At 37.6% G+C, this 22,147-nt stretch overlaps 3 protein-coding genes and 1 long non-coding RNA gene across 5 annotated transcripts in view; 2 read left to right on the forward strand and 2 right to left on the reverse strand.

Moving 5' to 3' along the window:
- LOC309498610 overlaps nt 1-22,147 on the reverse strand; it is a 127,892-nt gene that overhangs the window by 56,779 nt on the left and 48,966 nt on the right. The window lies entirely within an intron of this gene.
- Nucleotides 441-1,885, forward strand: h2ax (H2A.X variant histone). The gene has a single exon (XM_082170623.1). It carries the CDS (start codon nt 506-508, stop codon nt 932-934), a length of 429 nt encoding a protein of 142 aa, XP_082026749.1. The 5' UTR covers nt 441-505; the 3' UTR covers nt 935-1,885.
- On the reverse strand, nt 1,139-8,229 carry hmbsa (hydroxymethylbilane synthase a). 2 transcript variants are annotated; one of them, XM_082170621.1, is made up of 14 exons: nt 8,027-8,229; nt 6,863-6,916; nt 6,238-6,310; nt 5,782-5,831; nt 5,584-5,639; nt 4,961-5,038; nt 4,757-4,834; nt 4,452-4,527; nt 4,153-4,266; nt 3,542-3,580; nt 3,022-3,141; nt 2,842-2,895; nt 2,639-2,725; nt 1,139-2,093 (listed from the first exon to the last, which is right to left on the reverse strand). In XM_082170621.1, the coding sequence occupies exons 1-14, from the start codon at nt 8,051-8,053 to the stop codon at nt 1,923-1,925; spliced, it is 1,077 nt and encodes a 358-aa protein (XP_082026747.1). In that variant the 5' UTR covers nt 8,054-8,229; the 3' UTR covers nt 1,139-1,922. The 2 variants fall into 2 exon arrangements, with proteins under 2 accessions (XP_082026747.1, XP_082026748.1); XM_082170622.1 differs by lacking the exon at nt 8,027-8,229 and adding an exon at nt 7,004-7,438.
- arcn1a (archain 1a) lies at nt 9,673-21,667 on the forward strand. Its single transcript, XM_082170119.1, has 10 exons — nt 9,673-9,830; nt 13,320-13,583; nt 14,148-14,327; nt 14,701-14,900; nt 14,989-15,153; nt 17,024-17,189; nt 17,443-17,590; nt 17,704-17,812; nt 17,966-18,170; nt 20,157-21,667. Exons 1-10 carry the CDS (start codon nt 9,828-9,830, stop codon nt 20,244-20,246), a joined length of 1,530 nt encoding a protein of 509 aa, XP_082026245.1. The 5' UTR covers nt 9,673-9,827; the 3' UTR covers nt 20,247-21,667.

Consider the following 22,147-nt stretch of genomic DNA (forward strand, 5'->3'; position numbering starts at 1 on the left):
CACACACACACACACACACACACACACACACACACACACACACACAACATAATAAACGGGGGTTGTGGGTGAGGGGTTAAACGATAATCAATCATTTCCGTATGATTTTGCGCCAAACTGTAAAAATTCAGAGGGAATATGTTTTATTGGTTTGAATTTACCGCCCAAATTTGATTGACAAAAAAAAAGACCAGCCATGACGCAGACAAGAGCCGTACGAACCAATGAGAGGAATCAATCAGCTCGCGCACATTTAGATGGACTCGGATTGGTTCGTTAGTTTGCGCTGTTTATGCACTGCAAGTTCAAGCCAATAGGAAATCACATCCGCTCTAGGATTGCTTCTAACCACCAATCAGGTCTGTCCTTTACTGCGCGTAACCAATCACAATGGTGGGCGGGACCATACGATCCTAGTTCAGTCAGTCCTTAAATACTGCAGCAACTGTTCGGAACGTCTCACTGATTTCTTCTAGAAGCGGAGAAAATAACTATCTTTATCAACATGTCTGGAAGAGGCAAAACCGGTGGAAAAGCCCGCGCCAAGGCTAAGACGCGCAGCTCCCGTGCTGGTCTTCAGTTCCCCGTCGGCCGTGTGCATCGTCTCCTCCGTAAAGGCAACTATGCTGAGAGAGTAGGTGCTGGTGCTCCCGTGTACCTGGCTGCCGTCCTCGAGTACCTCACCGCTGAGATTCTCGAGTTGGCGGGAAACGCTGCAAGAGACAACAAGAAAACTCGTATCATTCCTCGCCATCTTCAGCTGGCCGTCCGTAACGATGAGGAACTCAACAAACTGCTCGGAGGAGTGACCATCGCCCAGGGTGGTGTTCTCCCCAACATCCAGGCCGTCCTTCTACCCAAGAAAACTGGCCAGGCTGTTGCCAGCTCTGGCAAATCTGGAAAGAAGGGATCTTCCCAGTCACAGGAGTATTAAAAGCTACGCTGTCCTGAGCTAACTCACCCAAAGGCCCTTTTAAGGGCCACCCCACTCGTCCGAAAAGAGCCAATTCCATGTGTCTGAATGTGATGTAACCTGTATTATTGAGATGCCTTTTTACGTATTAAATAGTCTTTTATATAAGTTATTTGTGTTGTGTGTTTTGTACAAGAATACGATCAACGGTAAAGTGAACAACAATGGTATTAATGATCATCTTTATTCACAGAATTTGTTCTCATGTTGATACTTACAGAAAACATTTAAGTTAACATTGCTGGTGAAATGATTTGCTATGGTTAACTCCATTCCATGTTTAAAAGGCACATTATGGCGTCTTGATGACTAAAACACATTGCATAAATGTTCTAATGAAAAATCTATTAACTTAAGCAAACTTTAAACATTTTGCTAATAGAAATCTTACATGTAACATGGAGCCCAGTCTTCTGAAGTAACATGTCTTACCATATCAATACTTACTGTGAATGCCTAATTTGATAGAATTCCACAGTAATAAAATGCATATATTTTGAAGATTGAGGATAGACATACATTTTTATAAAATTGTTAGATACTAAGTTCTATATTTAAAACTATGGCCAGATGTAAAAGGTAGCCATTTTAAGCAAATGTTTATGTGGCTCATTGATAAAGACAGCCTGATCAGTGGAAGACTATCAATGTGAATTTTCTTCCAGAATTCTGTGCCTGAGAGAGGATGGCAGTCAAAACATTAGAAATTTCAGTGTCTTGTGTGTGAACTAGCAGCTGACAGAAAGATTGGTGCTGTCACATTGTTAAACTGAGGTATAGTAGCTGAAGAGACTATAATCACCCAATCATGGTTGAATTTAAACTCGAGATTCAGCTATAGATCATACGGTTGAGTGTACCGTTTAGCAAGTTAACAGCATGCCAAATATTCAAAAACTAGGTCCCAAATGACTCCAGTGCACAAAATTAAAAAAAATATATAAATATATTATCGAGCATCATTAAGTTTCCTGGCTGTTGTGAGAATGTCTTTGGCCCCCTTATTAAGGAGAACATTTGCCAGATCCATCCCCAGTTTCTCAGCAGCATCGAGGGCTGATGATGATATATTGTTGGCAGTGACAGCAACATGTACACACTCCTGTGCACTCTCACTCACCTGATAGAAAACCAGTTGGAATAAAGGTTATAATGCTGTAAAATGATTTACTATATAATCATGTAGCATTATATGTAAACACTACCATTCAAAGGTTTGGGGTACATGTTTATGAAAAATAAAAAAAGTCTCATGCTCACCAAGGCTACATTTATTTGGTCCAAAACACAGTAAAAACAGTAATATCATTAAAAAACTGACTACAATTTAAAATAACCGTTAAAGATTAGATTTTATTTCCTGACATTCATTCCTGTGATGGCGTAGCTGAATTTTCAGCAGATGATCCTTCAGAAATCATTCTAATATGATGATCTGCAGCTCTCAAGAAACATTTATTATCAATGTTGAAAACAGTTGTGCTGCTTAATATATTTGTGGAAACTGTGATACATTTTATTCCGAGAATTCTTTGATAAAAAAATTAACTAAAATAAAGTCTTTACTGTCACTGATCAATTTAATGCATATTTGCTGAATAAAAATGTTTTACTGACCACAAACATTTGAACGGTAATGTATATATAAGTATATTTGACCCTTACTTCGTTGTCTATTTCCACACACATCTGCATAGTGTCCTTCAAGCAATCAGATCCATCCAAACTATAAACTGCGCCAGTCAAATACAACTGCAACAAGAAAAGAGCTGATTTTAATCTGTTATACAAACATCAACAACACTCATTCAGATTTGTATTGCCATCCATTTACATTAAGTGAAGTAGCATAAAAACATGCTCTTTACCATGGACCCTTTCACTTCTGTATGAACAGCAACAGGCACACTGCAGCCTCCTTCCTGAAAGCAGGACAAAGGAATGAACAGTGTTAAAACCCCACAGCTGTATGCCCAGGGATATGGTCAATTAGATATGAACCACATCCAATGACAGTTTAGTTCATGTGTGTATGTAAGGGAGCCCACCAGCTGCTTGAGGAAAGCTCTCTCTGAGATACACCGCAGCACTGTGTCTGGATGGTGAAGGACAGACACCATTTCCAGAATGTCTCTATCTTGTGCTCTGACTTCCACTGCCAGCGCTCCCTGAGCATAAGTCACATTTTATGTTATTTACTGACTGACATTTCATATATATAAAACAGTTCAGCAGGTTAAGAGTTACAGAATGTATACAATGGCTTCACAGGAGTCTGATCACAAATTAAGCTTTATGTTCTATGTTCATGCAACATACACAAAAAAACAAAAACTGCACTTTTTTGACTGCAACCGTTGACAAATTGTTACACAGGTGTTTCCTTTAATGTTTATAAAGTGCAATAACAGTTGAGCTTGCACCTGCTTCTTTTCTCGCATGAACAACACAATAATAAGTGCAAAGCATGACGGGTATAAACACTGGAAAAATATGCTTCTAGTGCTTTAAATCTAGTGCATGAATAGCTAATGCGGTTTCATAGTTCACAAACGCTTGCACCCTTACCTGGCCAACTGCATACATGCAATCTTCAGGGCTGAGAATCTGCAATTTATAGAACAACTACAGTGAATGCATTATAAATAAAACTATAAACACTGCTGTAGTCATCAGAGACCTTCAATATTCAGAATAGTGGTTGGTAAATATGGGTTTTCCCCAGTAATATATTACACTCTTGTTATAAACCCATATCACGTCTCACATGAAATGACTTTTTTTTGTTAGCATTGAATGTGAGGTAATACTCTGAAGCCAATCTGATTCATATCAACTTTGCAAATGGGCCTATACAGATGAAAATACTTTTAACATTAATGTCAGCATGAAATGAAAATCTCTTTTCTAAAAGCATGTTTTTGATCTTATTGAGAACTATTCAGGCATATGTTCCCTTTTTTATTTTTTGACTACTTTTTATTAAAATGTCATAACTCGATCTTCCAGTGAAACGACAGACTTCTCTAATCATTTCGTGCCTTTCTTACAATTTACTGCAAGCTCGCATTCATATCTGCCTCCATCCTATCAACAACTGATGGATTGAAGTCCCTGCTCTACCATTTTTTCTTTTTCATTAATTCATTTCAATTGGATGTATGTCGTGACTAACATACTTGACTGATTCGGTTTTCCCAGCCCATCCGTTTGAGGCCTGCTGCGGCCAGAATGATGGCAGCATAGTCATCCTTTTCATCCAGCTTCTTTAGGCGGGTGTTTAGGTTCCCTCTCTATAGCAGTAAAGTCAAGGAGACCGCTAAAATGCTATATACAGTATATAGAATCTTGCTGGTATAACAAATACCCAGGAAATATGTGCTTGCTTTGGCAGCCCAAAAAAATCAATGATAAAGCTGTTCCCATTAATAATATATAAACATCCAGAGACAAAGAAGAAAAAGAAAGTGCAGGATACAATATTTTCAAACTCCAGTTGAGGGAATCGTTTCTTCAGCTGAGCTGCTCTGCGAAGTGAACTTGTGCCAATAACACTGGGGAAAAAAAGAGTTTTCAAAATGTTTCTGACAGCTTTGGTTACATAAGTGCATATAGCTGTCATAACATGACATCTATGACAGAATGCAGATTTTGAAATCAAATGCCATTGCTATGAATACTGCTGATCTTCCTTCATTATTTGGGTCATCAATCAAATTCTCTAGGATGGGTGTCTACACTTTTATTTGGCATGACTAGATTGTTAAAGAACACAGAGCTCACCTCTTCTCTGGCAAGCTGTCCAGAGTAAGTCCAGCATTCTTTGGATGAAGCACCACTGCATCATGGGGATTTTCCCGCCTTCACAAAACAATGAGCAACATATCACACACACAGCTCAAACAAGTTTTCAAACCACCTACAACAGTGCCCTTGGTCATTACGAGGCATTAAATATTTGTCAGATGTCAAGTGTGTGGTACTTACTGAAGAATGGCTCCAATAGTGAATCCAGAGGGCAATGAGGTAGGTAAATCCTTAAGAGAGTGCACCACAATATCCACTCTGGTGGTGAACAAAACACATATAAAAAATATTAATAATAATAATACAATAAATAATATAATTAAATAAAATATATATTAAAAATCACAAACTCACACATTAGAGGATTTTTTTTTTCTAACTTCTATTGCATTGTGCTATGTGTCACCATAAAAAAGTTATTTATCACATGCTTAATTAAGGTTTATTACACAAAACACATCAACAAGTCTAAAAGAACTGCTTTCACATCCTCTGATGTAGAGTGTTGGTAACCAGAGGGTGAAGCAGCTGAATAAGGTAAATATGAGCAAAACAGTTCTGCTGAAGCAAAATGTCCAAAAGAACTGAGACTGAGGTATTTGAAATGTCATATCAATAATACTGAAAGCATAATAATTACAGGTTAAGTAAATCTAAAGCATTTTACAGCATACTCAACTGAACACCAGTCTATTATGTTTTCGAATGAGGGTTTAGAAAGAGGAAACCTTCATAAAAGCTGAGATGAGAACACACTTAGCATCAGCATCCTAACACAGTCCTAAGTTTCTGATTGAACTTACTCATTTCTCTCAAGGGCATTTTCCAGCTCTTTGGTGAAAAGGCTCTTTTCGCCAATCTAAGGAAACACATTTAATAGGTTATAATGGATTTGTACAAGTTGGGCAGCACACAAACGTTCAAAGGCATTTCTTTTTACAGACACCACAAAACCTAACATACTGTAATAATGACATGTAAAATTGCAGATGGATTTCTACCTTTGATAATGCAGTGTCCAGGATTTTGTCCCCAATTGTCGACATGGCAACTGAAATGCATGCACACAAAAAGGTTAAGAGATGAATTGAGTTGTGCACACTGGCTCCAATTCTGACATCATCATTCATGTCTTTTGACACAGACAGAAGGATTCAGCAGTGGAGCGCTGGTATAGATTACACATTCTCAGCAGAACACAATCCCTCTCTGTCCTTAGACAAGCAGTGAGTGCATGGGGACAAGAAAATGAAAAGTTGTGTTTGTGTGTGTGTGTGTGTGTGTGTGTGTGTGTGTGTGTGTGTGTGTGTGTGTGTGTGTGTGTGTGTGTGTGTGTGTGTAGGCAACATGTCCAGAAGAAAATGCATTTTAACTGACAGACACAAGACAAATGCAGCAATACAAGTAAAGTTGATGGAATTCATTCAAATTATGCTGTGCAAAATTTCCTCTCTTACCTATCTCTAGATGAACATCTGGATAAAGCTCTTTCAGTCTGCTGGCCACACTGTCTGTTTGAATGCGAGCCAGCTGAGAGACACAGACAAAATACAAAAATACAAAAATGAAATTTCATCAATGTCATAGAGCCTCAGTGCAATACATTTTCTCTGAGAGCAGCTCCCTAAACATTTTAAGTCAAAGTCGTTATTTAAAGGTTCTCCGGGTTATGAAGACTTTAACTAACCTCAGTATGCTGATGCTAAGAAACAAATATACCAATTTGTATGATTAAATGCCAGCAGTCGCTCCCAGCAATCACTCTGGTGACACTGAGGGCTAGTTTTTATCTGATTAAAGCACGCTAGTTAACACCCATTTCCATTGTGTTATCTTACCCTCACTTTTTAACGGTTCCAGACTAGAAAATCTAAATTTATATACTTTGCATTCAATTTCTACTGCATGTTTTCTCTATTTTTGACTTAACTGACTCCACTGATCATTTAATTTGAGCGCACAATGATAAAACATTTTATATCTTGTATAACTAAGTGCAGAAAATACTAACATAGGAAGATGAAATAATGAATGAATAAATTATTACACAGCATAGCTGAATGACTCTGAACATTACATTACCTGGCTCTTCCTTGTTCCCATGCGAATAAGCCGACTGACTTTGCCATTTCCTTCCTGCAAGAACAAGAATATCACAAAATTTCATAATAATGCTCACCTCAACTCCTGTAAATAGCAAAATGTGTTTCATCAAACTCTCACTCTAATATACTTGAATGGCCCTTCCATGTTATTTGCGGACAGTTTTACAGTTCAGAACTACAGGCTGCAGAAGATGATGTGCTGGATCCAAGGCCTTATGAATGACTGAATGAATCAACAACTGCTGGAGAGGGGTTTTTTTATCCTTTACAGTGTCCTTGCATTCCCCACACCCTGTGTTTCTGGGCAGTGCTGATAAACCAAAGGCTCGATGCAGTGCTCACAGTTGCGAGTCAGATAAATGTTGGCCGTTCAACCCAATTTATCCTTTATTTTATTGCTAATTCGTACGTACAAGTTCAGAAAACACTACAGAATACGCTAGAAGAGGCAAGCTGTAGAGAGGAAGTCACGCATCTAATAAAACTGTGTCATTTTTATGTTACATTGTCAAATCACGAGGAATTTTGGTCATTCGATGTACTAAGAGACTTTTATGCTTATTGAGACTCACGGTACACTTGTCATCAGAGTTAGAAGTATGACTCTCAAAAACGTAGATAATTTAATGTAAAAAAAAGTAGATAATTTTTTTTTAATCAACATAAAATACATTCACCAGTGTATGTGTATATATATATATATATATATATATATATATATGTATATGTATATATATATATATATATATATATATATTGTAACGTCTGAAGAATGACAGACAAGGAAGGCTTTTGTTTCTGAACTTTTTACTCAGAAGAACCGCACCAGCCTGCTCACATTTACTAGTATCCTTTTTCTTCCCGACTGGGAACTCCCCCACGTTAACCCTATAACTGCCGGTGCAAAACTAATATTGCAATTTCACCACAATATCAAGAGTCTGTGCGCTACAATATATATATTTCAAAATCTCATTTATCCTTATTTCTTGGGTCCACATGTCTCTAGACCCCGCCTACTTTTTCCGAACTCTTCCCTTCAACCAATAGAAAGACAGAACGGTTAAAATGGCAGTTCACTGAGCCAACAAAACATCACCATTTGCCACTGCGCGTTAAATCATGTCGTTTTTACACTTACTTGAGATATACTAACGTTTCCAGACATCAGCGATCTGTTCCCCGGACTGTATCGTCAAGATTTTTCACTCATTTGCACAACTGTTTTGGTTGATTGACTGACTTCTAAAGTGCTCAACTGCTACCGCAAACTCTCTGTGTGTGACCTACACGGGAACCAACGATACTTCCGTCTGCAAGAACACATTGGGCTGTAGGTGTGTAGATGTATTCGTGCTCGCCACGCTGCGCCACACAGCGCATACTTCATTCAACCCAACGAAAATGATGTCTCAAAATGCTGTGTAATTTAAAAATAATAATAATACATCTAAAAAAAACATATTTATAAACCAGTTTAATGTAAGAGTCGACTGATAAATTAATTTTGTAATAAAATAAAGTTTTGACTGAGAAATGAGCCTTGTGATTCACTGTTTCGAAGCGTTCGAAACGCCACACGCTGGTGATAACAGTGTGAATCATTTAATATGTGTCTTAATTTTTTAGACACATAGTGTGTTCTATGTGTTCTATTATCAATTTTCAGGGCGTGTTTTGTTTGGTCCATGGACGGCTCAGCTAAACATGCCAATAAGAGACTATTACCTACTATTATTCCTTTTAATTATACGAATTAATTATAATAATGTTGTAATGTATAAAATTGATCCGAGATCAGGTAAAACCTTAAAAACCATAGACACTTGTTCAATGGTTCACCGCTGGGGGCGCGTGATTTTTATAGTCTATGGTTCACATTCACAAAGATCATCGCCCCTCAGCGGTGAACCATTTCGAAACATTTATGACATAACGAAGCCTCGTTTACTGAAATTACCGAAATTACGTACGTGACTTTGGCCGTTTGATAAACGCTCCGAACCACTGATTCGAAACAGATTCCTAAGGGTTTCGAAGCTTCATGAAGCAGCTGTTTCGAAAGCCCCCAACACTCATTCTAGATGATGTTTGAAACTTTGTATTGCTAGCTCTTGTGTTATTGCCTGTTTATGTTGCTTTCCTCATTCGAAAATCACCATGTAATTTAACGTCATTAAACATCATCAAGGAACAAGTCATGACAAAATAGGACAATTCATAAGAGAGTAGCAAAATGACTTATTCATACCAGATAAAGAAGGGATGAAAAGGATTTAACGACTGAAGAAAAAAAAAACTTTGCAGAAATAAAGAAAAAGAAACCACATCAAGCACACAAAATAAAATGCAATACATTTATGAGGATTCAACTTAATGACACACAGGGCACCAAAACTCATATAAAAACAGATTCTGAGTGTGTATTCTTCTTTTCATTACAACTTTATGTTAATGTAAAAAAGTTAAACTTTTGTTATGTCTTCGGAATCTTTGGAAATTAGAAAACCGTTTACTTTCCATAATTCTTTCCATAAGAATGAAATATGTGTGTAAATATATATATATATATATATATATAGGCCTATATATATATATATATATATATATATATATATATATATATATATATATATATATATATATATATATATATTAAAATAAGTCGTTAAATAAACAGATTTATTTAAAAGGAACCTCTTTGACAGTGTCATGTGAGGGTTGGGCAGTGCTGCTGCTGATGTTGGATCCTCCACATATGCCGTGCTGCCCTTTTACCCCTGACGACGAGCTACTTCCGGTTGGAGACGTGGCTTACACTTCTGCCATATTGAGCCGCCTTGCACACAAATAACAGTTTTATTTATCTCCACATAGCATTTATACAACCACACAAACGGCGTTCAGAAGATTAAACGCAGAAAACATATCAGACCGTGAAAATGGTGAGTTCATCTTTATTCGTTTATGGACAAACGACTGATTTTGAAGACGGGTTCCGGTTTTTGAGAGGTTGCTGCTGCTAGCTAACGAAATAAACCGCAGGCTGATTTATTGCTTGAAATGCGTTTTTATTCAAGAGAGACTTTGAAATTGACGTATAGCGAAATTGTAAATCAGTTCAGTGATAATGTCTACGTGTAATGTCACTTCTTGAGCAGTTAAACTCGCTAGTAAGGTGTGTTGTCAATATAAGAAACATGAGCTAACGTACATCAGCAACATCACAAATACTCGCTGTACTGTAGGCCTGTAACTTTCCCTATCAGCTTATCATTATACTTTTTCTGTGATAACAAATAAGCTGTGTCAGTTGTGATTGATAACAGTAGGACGATGTGGGCTAATTTGTGACTACATGACTTTTTGTGTGTAAAATAACTAACGTTAGCCCATTTGAAGCATCTGTTGACGTGGTCAGATTGTGTTGAATTCAGTGCTGGCATTACCATTGAGAACAATTCAGACTGTTTTTGACTTTGTTTAAATTGGTAAATTCGCAACTAGCACGTTGATCAGTTGTAGATCATGTTGACCTGTCTGTAGATCAATTGTAACAGGATGGATTGTTTCAAGGCTTTTCTATAAAATTTAGCTGAATTAGAACATTTTATTTCCCCAAGAATCGAGAGCATCAGAAAGAAAAAGAAACCACTCAGGGGTTTGGGAAAATGCATAAATTACGGGTAGATGGATAGTCATACTGTAATTTAGCCTATTCCCTGATAGTTTTTGGAAAGTTGTTTTATGGAAATGCTGATGGAAATGGCTGATATCTTAATCCCATACTAAATCATTGGGTCTGTCTTTTGTAATTTGGACTAGCTTAGCTTAGGACTAGCTATCTAGTCAGAAATGCTCTCGAAGTTTGTGTAATTTATCTCAAAACAGACCTCAAAACTCTTCACCCCTTTGATTCCTTGATGATAATAAAAGAAACCCATTCATACTCTGTTATTCTGGCTGGTTTTGCTGTCTCGTGATAAGGGTTTCCATTGGCTTGAAAAACCTTGAAAAATGACTGAATTTCAAAAGTGTTATTTCCAGACCTGGAAAAGTCATGGAACTAAATACCAAGTTCTGTCATAAAACTCTAGATGGCACAGACTAATGGGTTAACTACATGGCACAAGGTGATTGTTTTCTATTGCATCTGATTCTGTAGCTAATGAACTTGTTGCTTACACAGCTGCTCAATGTTTGCTGTGGTGGTTTTGTACAGCAGCAGCATGTCTTACATGCTTTCAGCAGTGTCTATGATTGGCTAAGTAGCAAGCCAAAATAAACTTTGTTGCACTAGTATTTCCTGCTACCACTGTAAAGCTGCTTTGAAACATTCTGTATTGTAAAAAGCACTGTAAAAATAATGGTGACTTGACTTGTTTGTGTAAGCTCTTTAACTTTATCTAATCCATGTCTAGTCATCACACTTGACTGGGAAAATCATGGAAATTCACTGGTCAGAATGTGTGGGAACCCTGCATGATATGTTGTTGGTTTTATTAGGCGTTTCTCTGATTTGCTTCAGACAGCCTTCGTTACAGTAGTCAGTGTGTTCTGACAGCTGATCATGTGAATGTTGAAAGATGGGCTCTATCTTTGCTGCTATGAAGAATTATTTATCCTAAGTTAAACAATTTATAAATTAAGTATGCAAACATTAACGCCAAATAAAGTTGTGTCCGTTTGGCTCTTGGAAGGAATGTAAATAAAGAATCTTACTGTGCTCTTTCAGAGCTCAAGACTAACATTTGAGAGCAGTAGCACTGGTGCTACTAAGTTCTACTGATTTAGTAGCGCTGGGGGGATTTTTTATCATAATGTTAGTTTAATTATAAAATTACTATTGTTTTGCATTAATAAGGGCAGTTACTGACAATATTATGTTTGTTAATTGGATATTTGACACCAAAGCACTGAGCTTGAATTGAGATGCAGATAAAATTAACTTTTATTAACAACAGTAATGTTCAAAAACCTAGTTTTTGTTGTTCATGAGACTTTGCGACTTCCTACTTTTTTCCATATATTAGGGAGTGGAAATGGCTAATAAGTCAGTAAGTGCTCTTCTGCAGCTAAATACTGGTTATAGTTGTAATTTCATGTCTTTTTTTAATCAAAGTGTTTGTTTGCCACAAAGATTAAGTTTTCCTACATCTTTCCTCACATTAAAATCAAAATTGGATAATATTTAGAGCTTTGAAGTACTGGAAAACGTGTGAATTTCACTCTTAAAGGGATAGTTCACCCAAAAATGAAAATTAGTAGCGAATGATTTACTCACCCTGAAGCCATCCTAGGTGTATATGACATTCTTCTTTCAGACGAATACAATCGGAGTTATATTAAAAAATGTCCTGGCTCTTCCGAGCTTGATAATGGGAGTGAATGGCTGTATGTCTTTCGAAGTCCATCAAAGCGAATGCATTCATGATTAAAGTGCTCCACGTGTCTCCGGGGGTTAATAAAGGTCTACTGAAGTGAAGCGATGCGTTCGTGTAAGAAAAATATCCATATTTAAAACTTTATCGACTAAAATAACTAGCAGACGGCCGTACGCATTGATTTACGCCAAAAGAGTAACACTTGAACTTGACGCACAACATAATGACAAACGCGACTGCCCAGCCCTGTTTTTTTCATAGACTGTAAAAGAAATGGACACAGCACAATTGGATTCAACGGAGAAAAGTGAAGTAAATTAAAAGCACTCACTTCCTGATGGTCAAGCGTACTGCGCAGACTCAAACTGAGCTTGACGACGTAGATGTGACGTGAGCAACCTGTCTGTCTTCTAGTAGCTGTGCCAAGAGAAAAATATGAATCATTCCCTTCCGAAACTTGCAGAGACGGAGAGCGTGAGTAGGAGGTGTCCATGAGCTAGGAGCAACTTTTGCTAAGTATTCTGATTAATTATTTTGTCATTTTGCCTCCACGTCTCCCCGATTGCCCGCAAGCTTCTCCTCCTGTCCATACGGTAATTTCTCTACTGTGCGACAGAGAGTCGCGTGGTTATGACGCAATCGTTAGCCTATTTTTACAAAAACTGCTTCTACGGGGCCATAACGTAAGATACAAGGTAATGGAGCCTTTTATACATTTTCGTGTTTCTTTAGAAATAAATAATGGACAAATGGAATCTTTAAACGCCTCAGATGTAAAGTTATTCGCTGTCAAAGTGACGCCAAAATGAATGTGAGTCAATGGAATGCTAACAGCAGGTGATGGTCTGCTAATCAATGGCGGCCCCCGGGGAAGCTTCAGTTTCGGCTGAAAGATTACCCCCTTGGAACCGTGAGAGGCGTCAATTGCCGTCATTACGTTGTGCAACAAGTTCAAGCCAGGGTTACTCTTTTGGTGTAAATAATCGATGCGTGCGGTCGTTTTTTTTTTAAATGGATCCCTAAATTTCTTGTTCAATAACTCTTCTCCAGGTGCTGTTGGCAGCAGCAATCTGCACCAAGGCAGGTAAGGCCCTGGTGTCGCGGCAGTTTGTGGAGATGACACGGACGCGAGTGGAGGGTCTGCTGGCCGCATTTCCCAAGCTGATGAACACCGGCAAACAGCACACATTTGTGGAGACGGAGAGTGTGCGCTACGTCTACCAGCCTCTGGAAAAGCTCTACATGGTGCTGGTCACCACCAAGAACAGTAATATACTGGAGGACCTGGAGACACTGCGTCTCTTCTCACGTGTGGTACGAAAGAACCCGCATACACAGTGGAATAAAATACTTTTTATGGGCAACAAAATTGTTTATTACTTCTTGATGCACATCAGTATTCACTTTTCATTACCTGAAATTCACTATAAAAAACGTATTAACAGTTTTTATAACGCCAAAGTCAGGCAATGTCACCGTAAATTATATGGCAGTACATAGTTTTTACTTCGAAAAAAACATAAATTTGACATGATAGTGTAAAAAAAACATTTACAGTTTTTCACTGGATATAGTAAGGTAACTTAGTTACAATTAACAAATTTGAGCAAATTTAACAAAGTAGCAAATTTAAATTGTTCTGTAAAAAAAAAAAAATCAGTTTTAGTAATGGAAGAAATTAGTAAAGTATTTTTCTGTAGATCTTACCTTTTTTTTAAATTAATTTGTAAAATAGAAACTTAGACGTGTTCATCTTAGGTTGTTCAAATAAATAAAATTCACGTTTTTCAACTTTTTCACCATACAAATCGTTTTGTTACTATCAGAATTTTCAAATGAAACTGACTTGATTTGTTCATTTAACTTTTATTTTGGTAGATTCCTGAATATTGTCGTGTCCTGGAGGAAAGTGAGATTTCGGAGCACTGCTTTGACCTCATCTTTGCATTCGATGAGATTGTTGCACTCGGTTATAGAGAAAATGTCAACTTGGCCCAGATCCGGACGTTCACAGAAATGGACTCTCATGAGGAAAAGGTTTTCCGTGCCGTCAGAGAGGTAGGAAAGACATTTCTTGAGAAATAGCAAAGCAAACTTTTTTGCCATCCGTCTCTTAAAGTATTCTCCAATCCTCTTCTAATTAATGAATTTGGCAATTCCACAAAAGTCTACTGCATTTAATGACATTCTAGAAAATTCTCCCATCTGCTAGACTTGCATAGCTTAGGTACAAGCATTGATGCAAAGGAGGAGGATCAATATGTTCCTAATGCATGAAACAAGGTGCTGTGTGGAGTTCATAATTTAACATCCCTAATCCCTGCTATATGTTTGCTGTTTATAAACCTACTGGCAAGGACTTTTAGTAATTATGATGCACTTTACTGTCGATTATCTTTTCTTCACTCTAAACCACTCAATTGTTCATCAGACTCAGGAGCGCGAGGCTAAGGCAGAGATGAGACGGAAGGCTAAAGAACTTCAGCAGGTACGGCGTGATGCAGAGCGTGGAAAGAAGGGTCCGGGCTTTGGTGGTTTTGGCAGCTCGGGCATGAGCAGCAGCAACTCATCCATCATCACAGACACGCTGATCGAGCTTGAGAAACCCAAACCCACCCCTGCACCCGTCAGGTACAGCTATAATCTTTATAGAGTACAGCGATCCTTAACCTGTATTAAAAAAGCAGCAGGCTGCAATTTTAATGCCCTTTTGTTTTAGGTCCAGTGGTCCAAGTAAAGCACTTAAACTGGTTGGCAAGGGGAAGGAGGTGGATGACTTTGTGGACAAACTCAAGTCAGAGGGAGAAAATATCATCTTGCCTGGCACAGGCAAAAGACCCTCAGACGCCTCCAAATCTCTGCCTCCTCCAACCCACACAGAGAGGTAATGATATGTCTGTGTATTTAATGCTAGAATCAGACTGAGGATAATCGATAGAACATTAGTGGTGTGTATATTCTTATTCGGTTAAAATAATCACTGTTTATTTAGCACTACTGTTCATTAATGCATTAAAGGTCCATTTGTGGGTTTGCAAATGTAATGTCTTCTTTGTGAGGCTTTACAAATGCAAGTTAAACAAGGAAATAGATTTTTTTATTTTTTTTTATGTACTACTTCCTTTAGTTGGTTTTAGATTAAAACCTGTTTCGCACATCTCAGATCAGCAGCATGTAAAGCCCGGGACACACCAAGCCGACGATCGGCCGTCGGGCAACGTTGGGCCGTTTTTCAGCGTCGGCCGACATAGTTTTTTCGTTGTGTCAGTGAGAGAGAGAACTCTGATTGGTTGTTCAGCTTAGTGAATGAGTCAGTGCTGAGAATAATAGCAAAACAATGAGCAAAAAAGCCAGAACGGTACAGATAGAAGTGTTCCTTGGCGAATTCTTTTTAATTAACATGAGCCCAGTGGAGTAAAGAAAGTGATCAGCAGGATTGATATTCAAAACGGTAAGCACGCGCTGCTTTGTTTACTGTTTGTGTATCTGCAGCCTGTAGCATTGGTTTTCCTTTTTGAATGACAAATATAACAGCAGAAACAGACAGTTGTCTCATTTACACGCAGGTGCAGAATGCGCATGCTAGTTGACAGTTGGCTGTAGTTCTCTCGGTGTGTTCAAGTGCATATTCTTTTCAGTGCCTATGGCTTCGTCTACATTAATCCGGATACATTTGAAAACACCGTTTTTGTTTTAAAATGCTCTCCATCCACACTAGCGTTTAAGCGTTTTCCAGAAGTTTCTCATCCTCACTGAAACGTCAGAAAACTCTAAATTCACCTAAGTGCGCATGCGTAAACCCTCTTAAAAGCTGATGATACAATGACGGAACAAGACATAATAAAGTTATCACGCAATTCTTCTGGCAGGATCATTTTATTTAGCAAAATATCTCTCCATTCACTGATGCATCCAGGTCGCACTCACTCACCATTAAAATGCAACTGCTCTCATGTTTTGCCGCAGGACAGCAAATGCAAGTGAATTTTCTCTCATCTTTGCCGGACTGTGAAATGAAGAGTGTGCAAACTAACATATTTTAGCTACTGCGTGAAAGTGAATAGCACATCAGGCACAATACCTATATAAACATGAATATCTATTGTTACAATATGCGTCACATGACTAAATGTGCGGCATTGTTTTCAAAACCCTGACAGTCCACACTACAATGCAAAAATTTAATTTTCTAAATTATCCATTTTGGAGAGCGTTTTCAAAAAGCGTAGATTTCATTCATAAAAACGACATCTCAGCGTGGACGGAAGGCCAAAATGGAGAGACGATGTGTTTTCAAACGAAAATGTATTGGTGTGGACAAGGCCTTTAATGGTTGCAGTATTCACACTGTAGGTTTGAGCAGCATGTCAAGTAGAGTTTCAGCACTGAACCTATTTTTACTGCGTGTTGCACACTGAACTCAGCAGAACGTATGGTGAAAATGCATCTGTTCATCAAAATTGAAGGCACATAAGCACCACTTTCTAAGGCTAACTGAATTTGGATTCCTGATGTAAGTTAGATTTTGAGTTTGACAATCAAATAATTCTCAATGACCAACTCTTTTTTTTTTTTTTTTGCTTTTCTCAGAGGAAATAGGATGTGCCATAACCCAGAAATCACTTTATTTTCTGTACTAAGCCATATAATTCTTATGCACCAGTATGCTGCAAACACATGATGTGTGAAACAGGACTAAGATTTGGCTTAAGATAGGATCGTTTTGCAATTTACAATTTCTCTCTAATTTTCAGTGTGCATATGCGGGTGGAGGAAAAGATCACCCTGACGTGTGGTCGTGACGGTGGCCTCCAGAACATGGAAGTGATTGGCATGATTACCCTCAGAGTGTCTGATGAGAAGAATGGGCGAATTAGGCTAAATATCAGCAATAATGACAAGAGAGGCGTCCAGTTGCAGGTGATGTTTTCTAAATGTAGCAGCAATAATTCTGAATATGATGATGCTTGTAATAAAATCAAATGTATTGGTATAGGCATTGGTTTGTAGTGCAAAAAAATTTGTAGGGCCTATTAAAACTAATAAAAAAATGACCCAAACTGAAAACTATTAAATGTTTCTATGTATTCTAAAACTACTAAGAAAAGAAAATAGAAAAAACTGTATAAGTGTGCAACACTCTTCCAACCTTTTTTTTTTTTTTCTCTTGTAGACCCATCCCAATGTGGACAAAAAACTTTTCACAGCGGAGTCCGTGATTGGTCTGAAAAACCCTGACAAATCTTTCCCCCTGAAAACTGATGTGGGTGTGCTGAAGTGGAGACTACAGACAACAGAGGAATCTCTCATTCCACTAACAAGTCAGTCTTAAACATCTGGTTTCAGTAATACCAATAAAGCTAACAGCTTATGTGTCACCCATAGTGTCATATGACCTATGCTCATCCAATTCCTGTCTGTTTCATCTCTTCAGTAAACTGCTGGCCCTCTGAGAGTGGCACCGGCTGTGATGTAAACATTGAGTATGAGCTACAGGATGAAACTCTGGAACTCAATGATGTAGTCATCTCTATTCCTGTACCGTGAGTAGAAGTTCATTGAATTTAGTTCAGGACCCTAATTCACTCACATTATACACCATATTAAAGTACCTTCTGCCTTTCCCCATGTGTAATGAAGCATCTTGGGGTCATTTGGTTTATTTACATTTTTCTATTGAAACTATTTCATCACAGGTCTGGAGTAGGAGCTCCTGTGATTGGTGATCTAGATGGAGAATATCGCCATGATAGTAGACGAAATGTCCTGGAGTGGTCTCTGCCCGTGATCGATGTAAAGAATAAGACCGGAAGCATGGAGTTCAGCATAAATGGCCAGCCCAATGACTTTTTCCCAGTCAGTGTCTCCTTTGTCTCCAAGGGAAGCTACTGTGACATTCAGGTAAGACAAGAGGTCATGGTTTCCCAAACTGGGGTTTGTTACGTAGCTGCAGGGGGTTCATGAACTAATTAAAAGTTAATAATCAATACAATCATAACATTTCAAATGTAAAATAAATTATTTTCAAATAATCATTTTCAAAAACACTCGCTAAAATAGTTAAAACACTTTTTTTGTTTTTGTTTACCTGCATGCATGACCATTAACTGAAATCGGAGAACCGTGAATGTGTTGTTAAAATATTGAAATATTACCTTTAAGTCATAGGGGGCAGAGCTCAATACTAAGAATTTTTTTGGGCCCAGTTGGGCCAGTGGATGAATTTTTTTTTCTTTGTCCCACACCACAAAAAAGTAATGAATAAAGAAAAAATAAAGTAGAATATTTGTTGTTTTCATTGTTTTTGACCCATGCAACCTTGTATTGTGATAAATAAGATTGACTTCTCACACAGTGTGCAATACCAAACTGAGTTATTTTGCTGCTGCTTGCAATTAAATGTTTAATATTGGAAGACTTAAAAGCACATGCTAATGATAAACTTTTGTGACGATGCAGTACTGGCCCGATCAGGACAGTGACAGTCTTTATTGTTGAGCCCTGTGGGAGCTATCAAAAAAGTTTGTTAAACCCTGGGTTAGGGATTCAAATTTTCTTCAAATGATCTTTTGACATAAGAGGTCATTGTACTATTAAAAACATCCTGGAAGTTTCAGAACTCAAAACTTCCTTGTTAGTCCAAAAACAGCTTTTATTGAAACCAAGCTCCAAAAATTACTCTTATCGGATTTTGTCACATTATAATGTAATAGTGCGACAACCCACCTACAGTCACGTTAGTGAGATAAGAAGGAGGGAAGAGAGATGTATGATCACTGGACTAAAAATAACATTATCTTCCAAAGGATCCTAATACTAGGAAAGTGGTTATTTATGTGAATGTCTCAGTGGAGCAATATTTGTTTGTTTGGTACATTTCTCTGTGGATTCTTTTGTAAATCAGTCGCATTTTGGTGCAGGCTTTGCAAACAGACTGTAAGATATGGACCTGACAGTAATGCCACAACATGCAAGAAGCCATGTTCATTCTAATGCCTAATCTGTGATCAGTGATTTTTGATATGTAATGATTCATGTACAGTCAGACGTTCTTTGTCTCAAAATCGTTTATTGCCGTTTATGCATCACTAAATCAAGCCAGTGACTAAATGGTAAACTTCACATTGTTTCTCGTAGTAGCATTAAAATGGTATTCAAATTGTGATCAAATTATATACAGAAAGCGATCAAAGAACGCTCCCTATATAATCATTGGAGCTGTCAATCAAACAGCGTGAGTTTATCAGTGACTCTGGCCAAAACTCCCATTATAATCAATGACGCTGTCTACACTGCACAATTAATGTCTTATTTATATCGTGTTTGCATTTAGTTATGATGAAAGCATTCGTGAGAAATCGAGTTCGAATAACAAGATCGCTGCAGTCATGCGCTCAACAGACATGTCTGTCATCGGCGACAATGCTCATCGCTGCAAACTTTCATGTCACGGGAGTAGATCTAAATATAATGTTGTAATCAACACTTTTCACAATTAGTTAATCTCAACAGCTGTAATAGTAAAAACATAGTAAAAGTATAGTAAAAGTTTGAGAGAATTCCACATGTAATGCTTAGTTCATATGCAAAGATGTTAGCCAATCAAAGCAATGGGCGTTTACACTGAAGTCTCACAGCAGACACACCCCTTAAAACAGCGCGTTCAAATCAGAGGCCTAAAATTAGATTCTAAATTGACTCTTTTTAAAAAAAATTTTTTTTTATAAATCATACTAACATTATAACTAGGCTTACCTCAGGAAACGTGATAAAGTTATAAAAAGTGCAGTTCATGACCCCTTTAAATGCAAAAAAAAATTTAACTCACGTTTCCCTCTTTTTTTTTTTTTCTTCTCTTTTCTCTTTGTTCATTTTCTCTCCTGTCAGGTCACTAAGGTGTCTCAAGTGGATGGGGACAGCCCGGTTCGGTTCTCCACAGAAACATCATTTGTGGTCGACAAGTATGAAATACTATAAAAGGAAACATCACTAACAAAATTCCACCCAACTTGACAGAAGAGCAAATAAATGGACTGAAAACATTCATATAAATAAAAGAAGGGAGAGACATACAAATGGAGGGACAATGCAATCTTTATCATCTTCAGCAGTACTTTAATGGGATTCTGCTTGCTTTTTTATCCCCTAAAAAGAAAATGAAGTCATTTTAGACTTTGCTGGCAATATTGGCTGTACCAAATTTGTTTCACGAAGTAACCTTCTTCATAAAGGCCAGTGAGTATCAGCAAGGGTTGGGGCTAAAATGGAGACTTTTTCAGAAGGGAGGTGGGCTGGTGGAGCTTTATTTATTTGATGCCATCATGGCAGTATATATTTGAATTGATGGTTCATATACCTTCACTGTAAGGGTCAAGTTGCTCATGTCATTTCTTTCAGTTTGTGGTTTTCTAAAGTTTCATTTTCATTGTGCTGTGAACTAACTTTTCTGAAACACTAGAAGATTGTTGTACCTTGCTTGCAATAGCCTTTTCGTCCATATCCTGACATGTCTGGAGTCATTGTTTTGTCTTTCTTTGTCATTCATACTCCTTGTTTTGTCTAAAATATATTTCATCTCCTGTTTAAACATCTCTCATGCTTAAGAACTATATCTGTGCTTGGATCTTTGTGTAACTCGCTGTTTTCTTGCTTTACGTTGCTTTAGTGTAGTAATGCCAACCTGTAAGGAAATGGAACATATAGTAGTTCATTTTCAAAACTTTGTTTCCAGTATCATGAACATCTGAGGGCAATTTGACAAACAATTAAAATGGAAAAACATTTAAAGCCATTAACAACATACAGTATAGTACAGTGAGTTGTTTAATTTAAGCTGAAAGCATTGCGGTGCTTCAAAAATGAGAGCTCAGTTTGTCTGGTTTATATCATGTTTTCTATTGAAAGCAGGAACTGCAGGCTTGGACTTTCATACTGCTAAAAGGCAACCTGCTCATTCTTATCTGAAATGTGTTGTATGTAGATAGAGCCGCTCAGTGGAGGATCGGGATCATGTGTGTCTCTTGACTGTCAGTGATTGTGAATGGGTTTTCAGGGAGGGACCTCTGGTCTCAAATCAGCATTAAGAGTGGTTCCCAGCCTGCCAAGTCATCATCCCAAACTTCAGTCTCAACCCCACATGGCCCCCACTGAAGAAAAGAGGCCTCCCTTGCTGTCTTGGTTCCAAATAATGCCTTGAATGTCTCCGCATATTTTGATGATTGGAAGGGCGTATTAAATGTTTTGTTTTGGTTTTCATGGAATCATAATGTGGATTTGGGGAATGGTATAAAGACTTCAGAGATTTTTTTGTAATCTTGTAAAATAACAAATTAGGGATTCATGTTAAAGAACATTCCAGTGTAAACTTTAAAAAAAATCAATAAAGAGTCTAAAAAGGATCTTTTGTGAACTGTCCTTTTTTCTGCAGTTAATGTGTCCTATTTGAATGCTTATCACAATGTAAACAACGTTATGTTATAAAATCATTTATGGTCTTGAATATTGAAATATGTTGAAGTGCATCTGATTTTTTTATAATAAAACGATAACAAAGCCATATCAGTCCACCAGTTTTTGCATGAAGCCAATGTAGCAGAACTATTTTTGTCACCCAGTCACATGAACCAGTCAGTTTTTTGATTGGCCACACTGAATGATTCATGTTTTTCTGTTTTGTTCTTCTTTTTTCACCTTAAAACTAGCGTGGAGACTGAGAGTTGAGGTACGTTTTTACAGGCTGGGCTTTTCTCATACGTGTTTTAGAAGCACTGAAAGTAGATTGAGACCTGTATGTGATTGAGAAATTATTATTGTCTGTATGTCCATCTTAATTTGGGTAAACATGAACCGAGGAAAAGAAAAATTAGGGAGTTATTTTT

This window comes from Leuciscus leuciscus, assembly GCF_965113295.1.
Source record: "Leuciscus leuciscus genome assembly, chromosome: 5".
NCBI classification, from domain to species: domain Eukaryota; kingdom Metazoa; phylum Chordata; class Actinopteri; order Cypriniformes; family Leuciscidae; genus Leuciscus; species Leuciscus leuciscus.

Coding starts and splice junctions, on each gene's coding strand:
- hmbsa (XM_082170621.1), bottom strand. CDS start 8,053: ATGTCTGGAAACGTTAGTATATCTCAA. Junction 5,832..6,237: donor AGATGTTCATCTAGAGATAG/GTAAGAGAGGAA, acceptor CATGCATTTCAG/TTGCCATGTCGACAATTGGG. Junction 3,581..4,152: donor GGGAAAACCGAATCAGTCAA/GTATGTTAGTCA, acceptor TATAAATTGCAG/ATTCTCAGCCCTGAAGATTG.
- arcn1a (XM_082170119.1), top strand. Junction 17,190..17,442: donor AGAGAGGCGTCCAGTTGCAG/GTGATGTTTTCT, acceptor TTTCTCTTGTAG/ACCCATCCCAATGTGGACAA. Junction 17,591..17,703: donor ATCTCTCATTCCACTAACAA/GTCAGTCTTAAA, acceptor TCATCTCTTCAG/TAAACTGCTGGCCCTCTGAG.
- h2ax (XM_082170623.1), top strand. CDS start 506: ATGTCTGGAAGAGGCAAAACCGGTGGAAAAGCCCGCGCCAAGGCTAAG.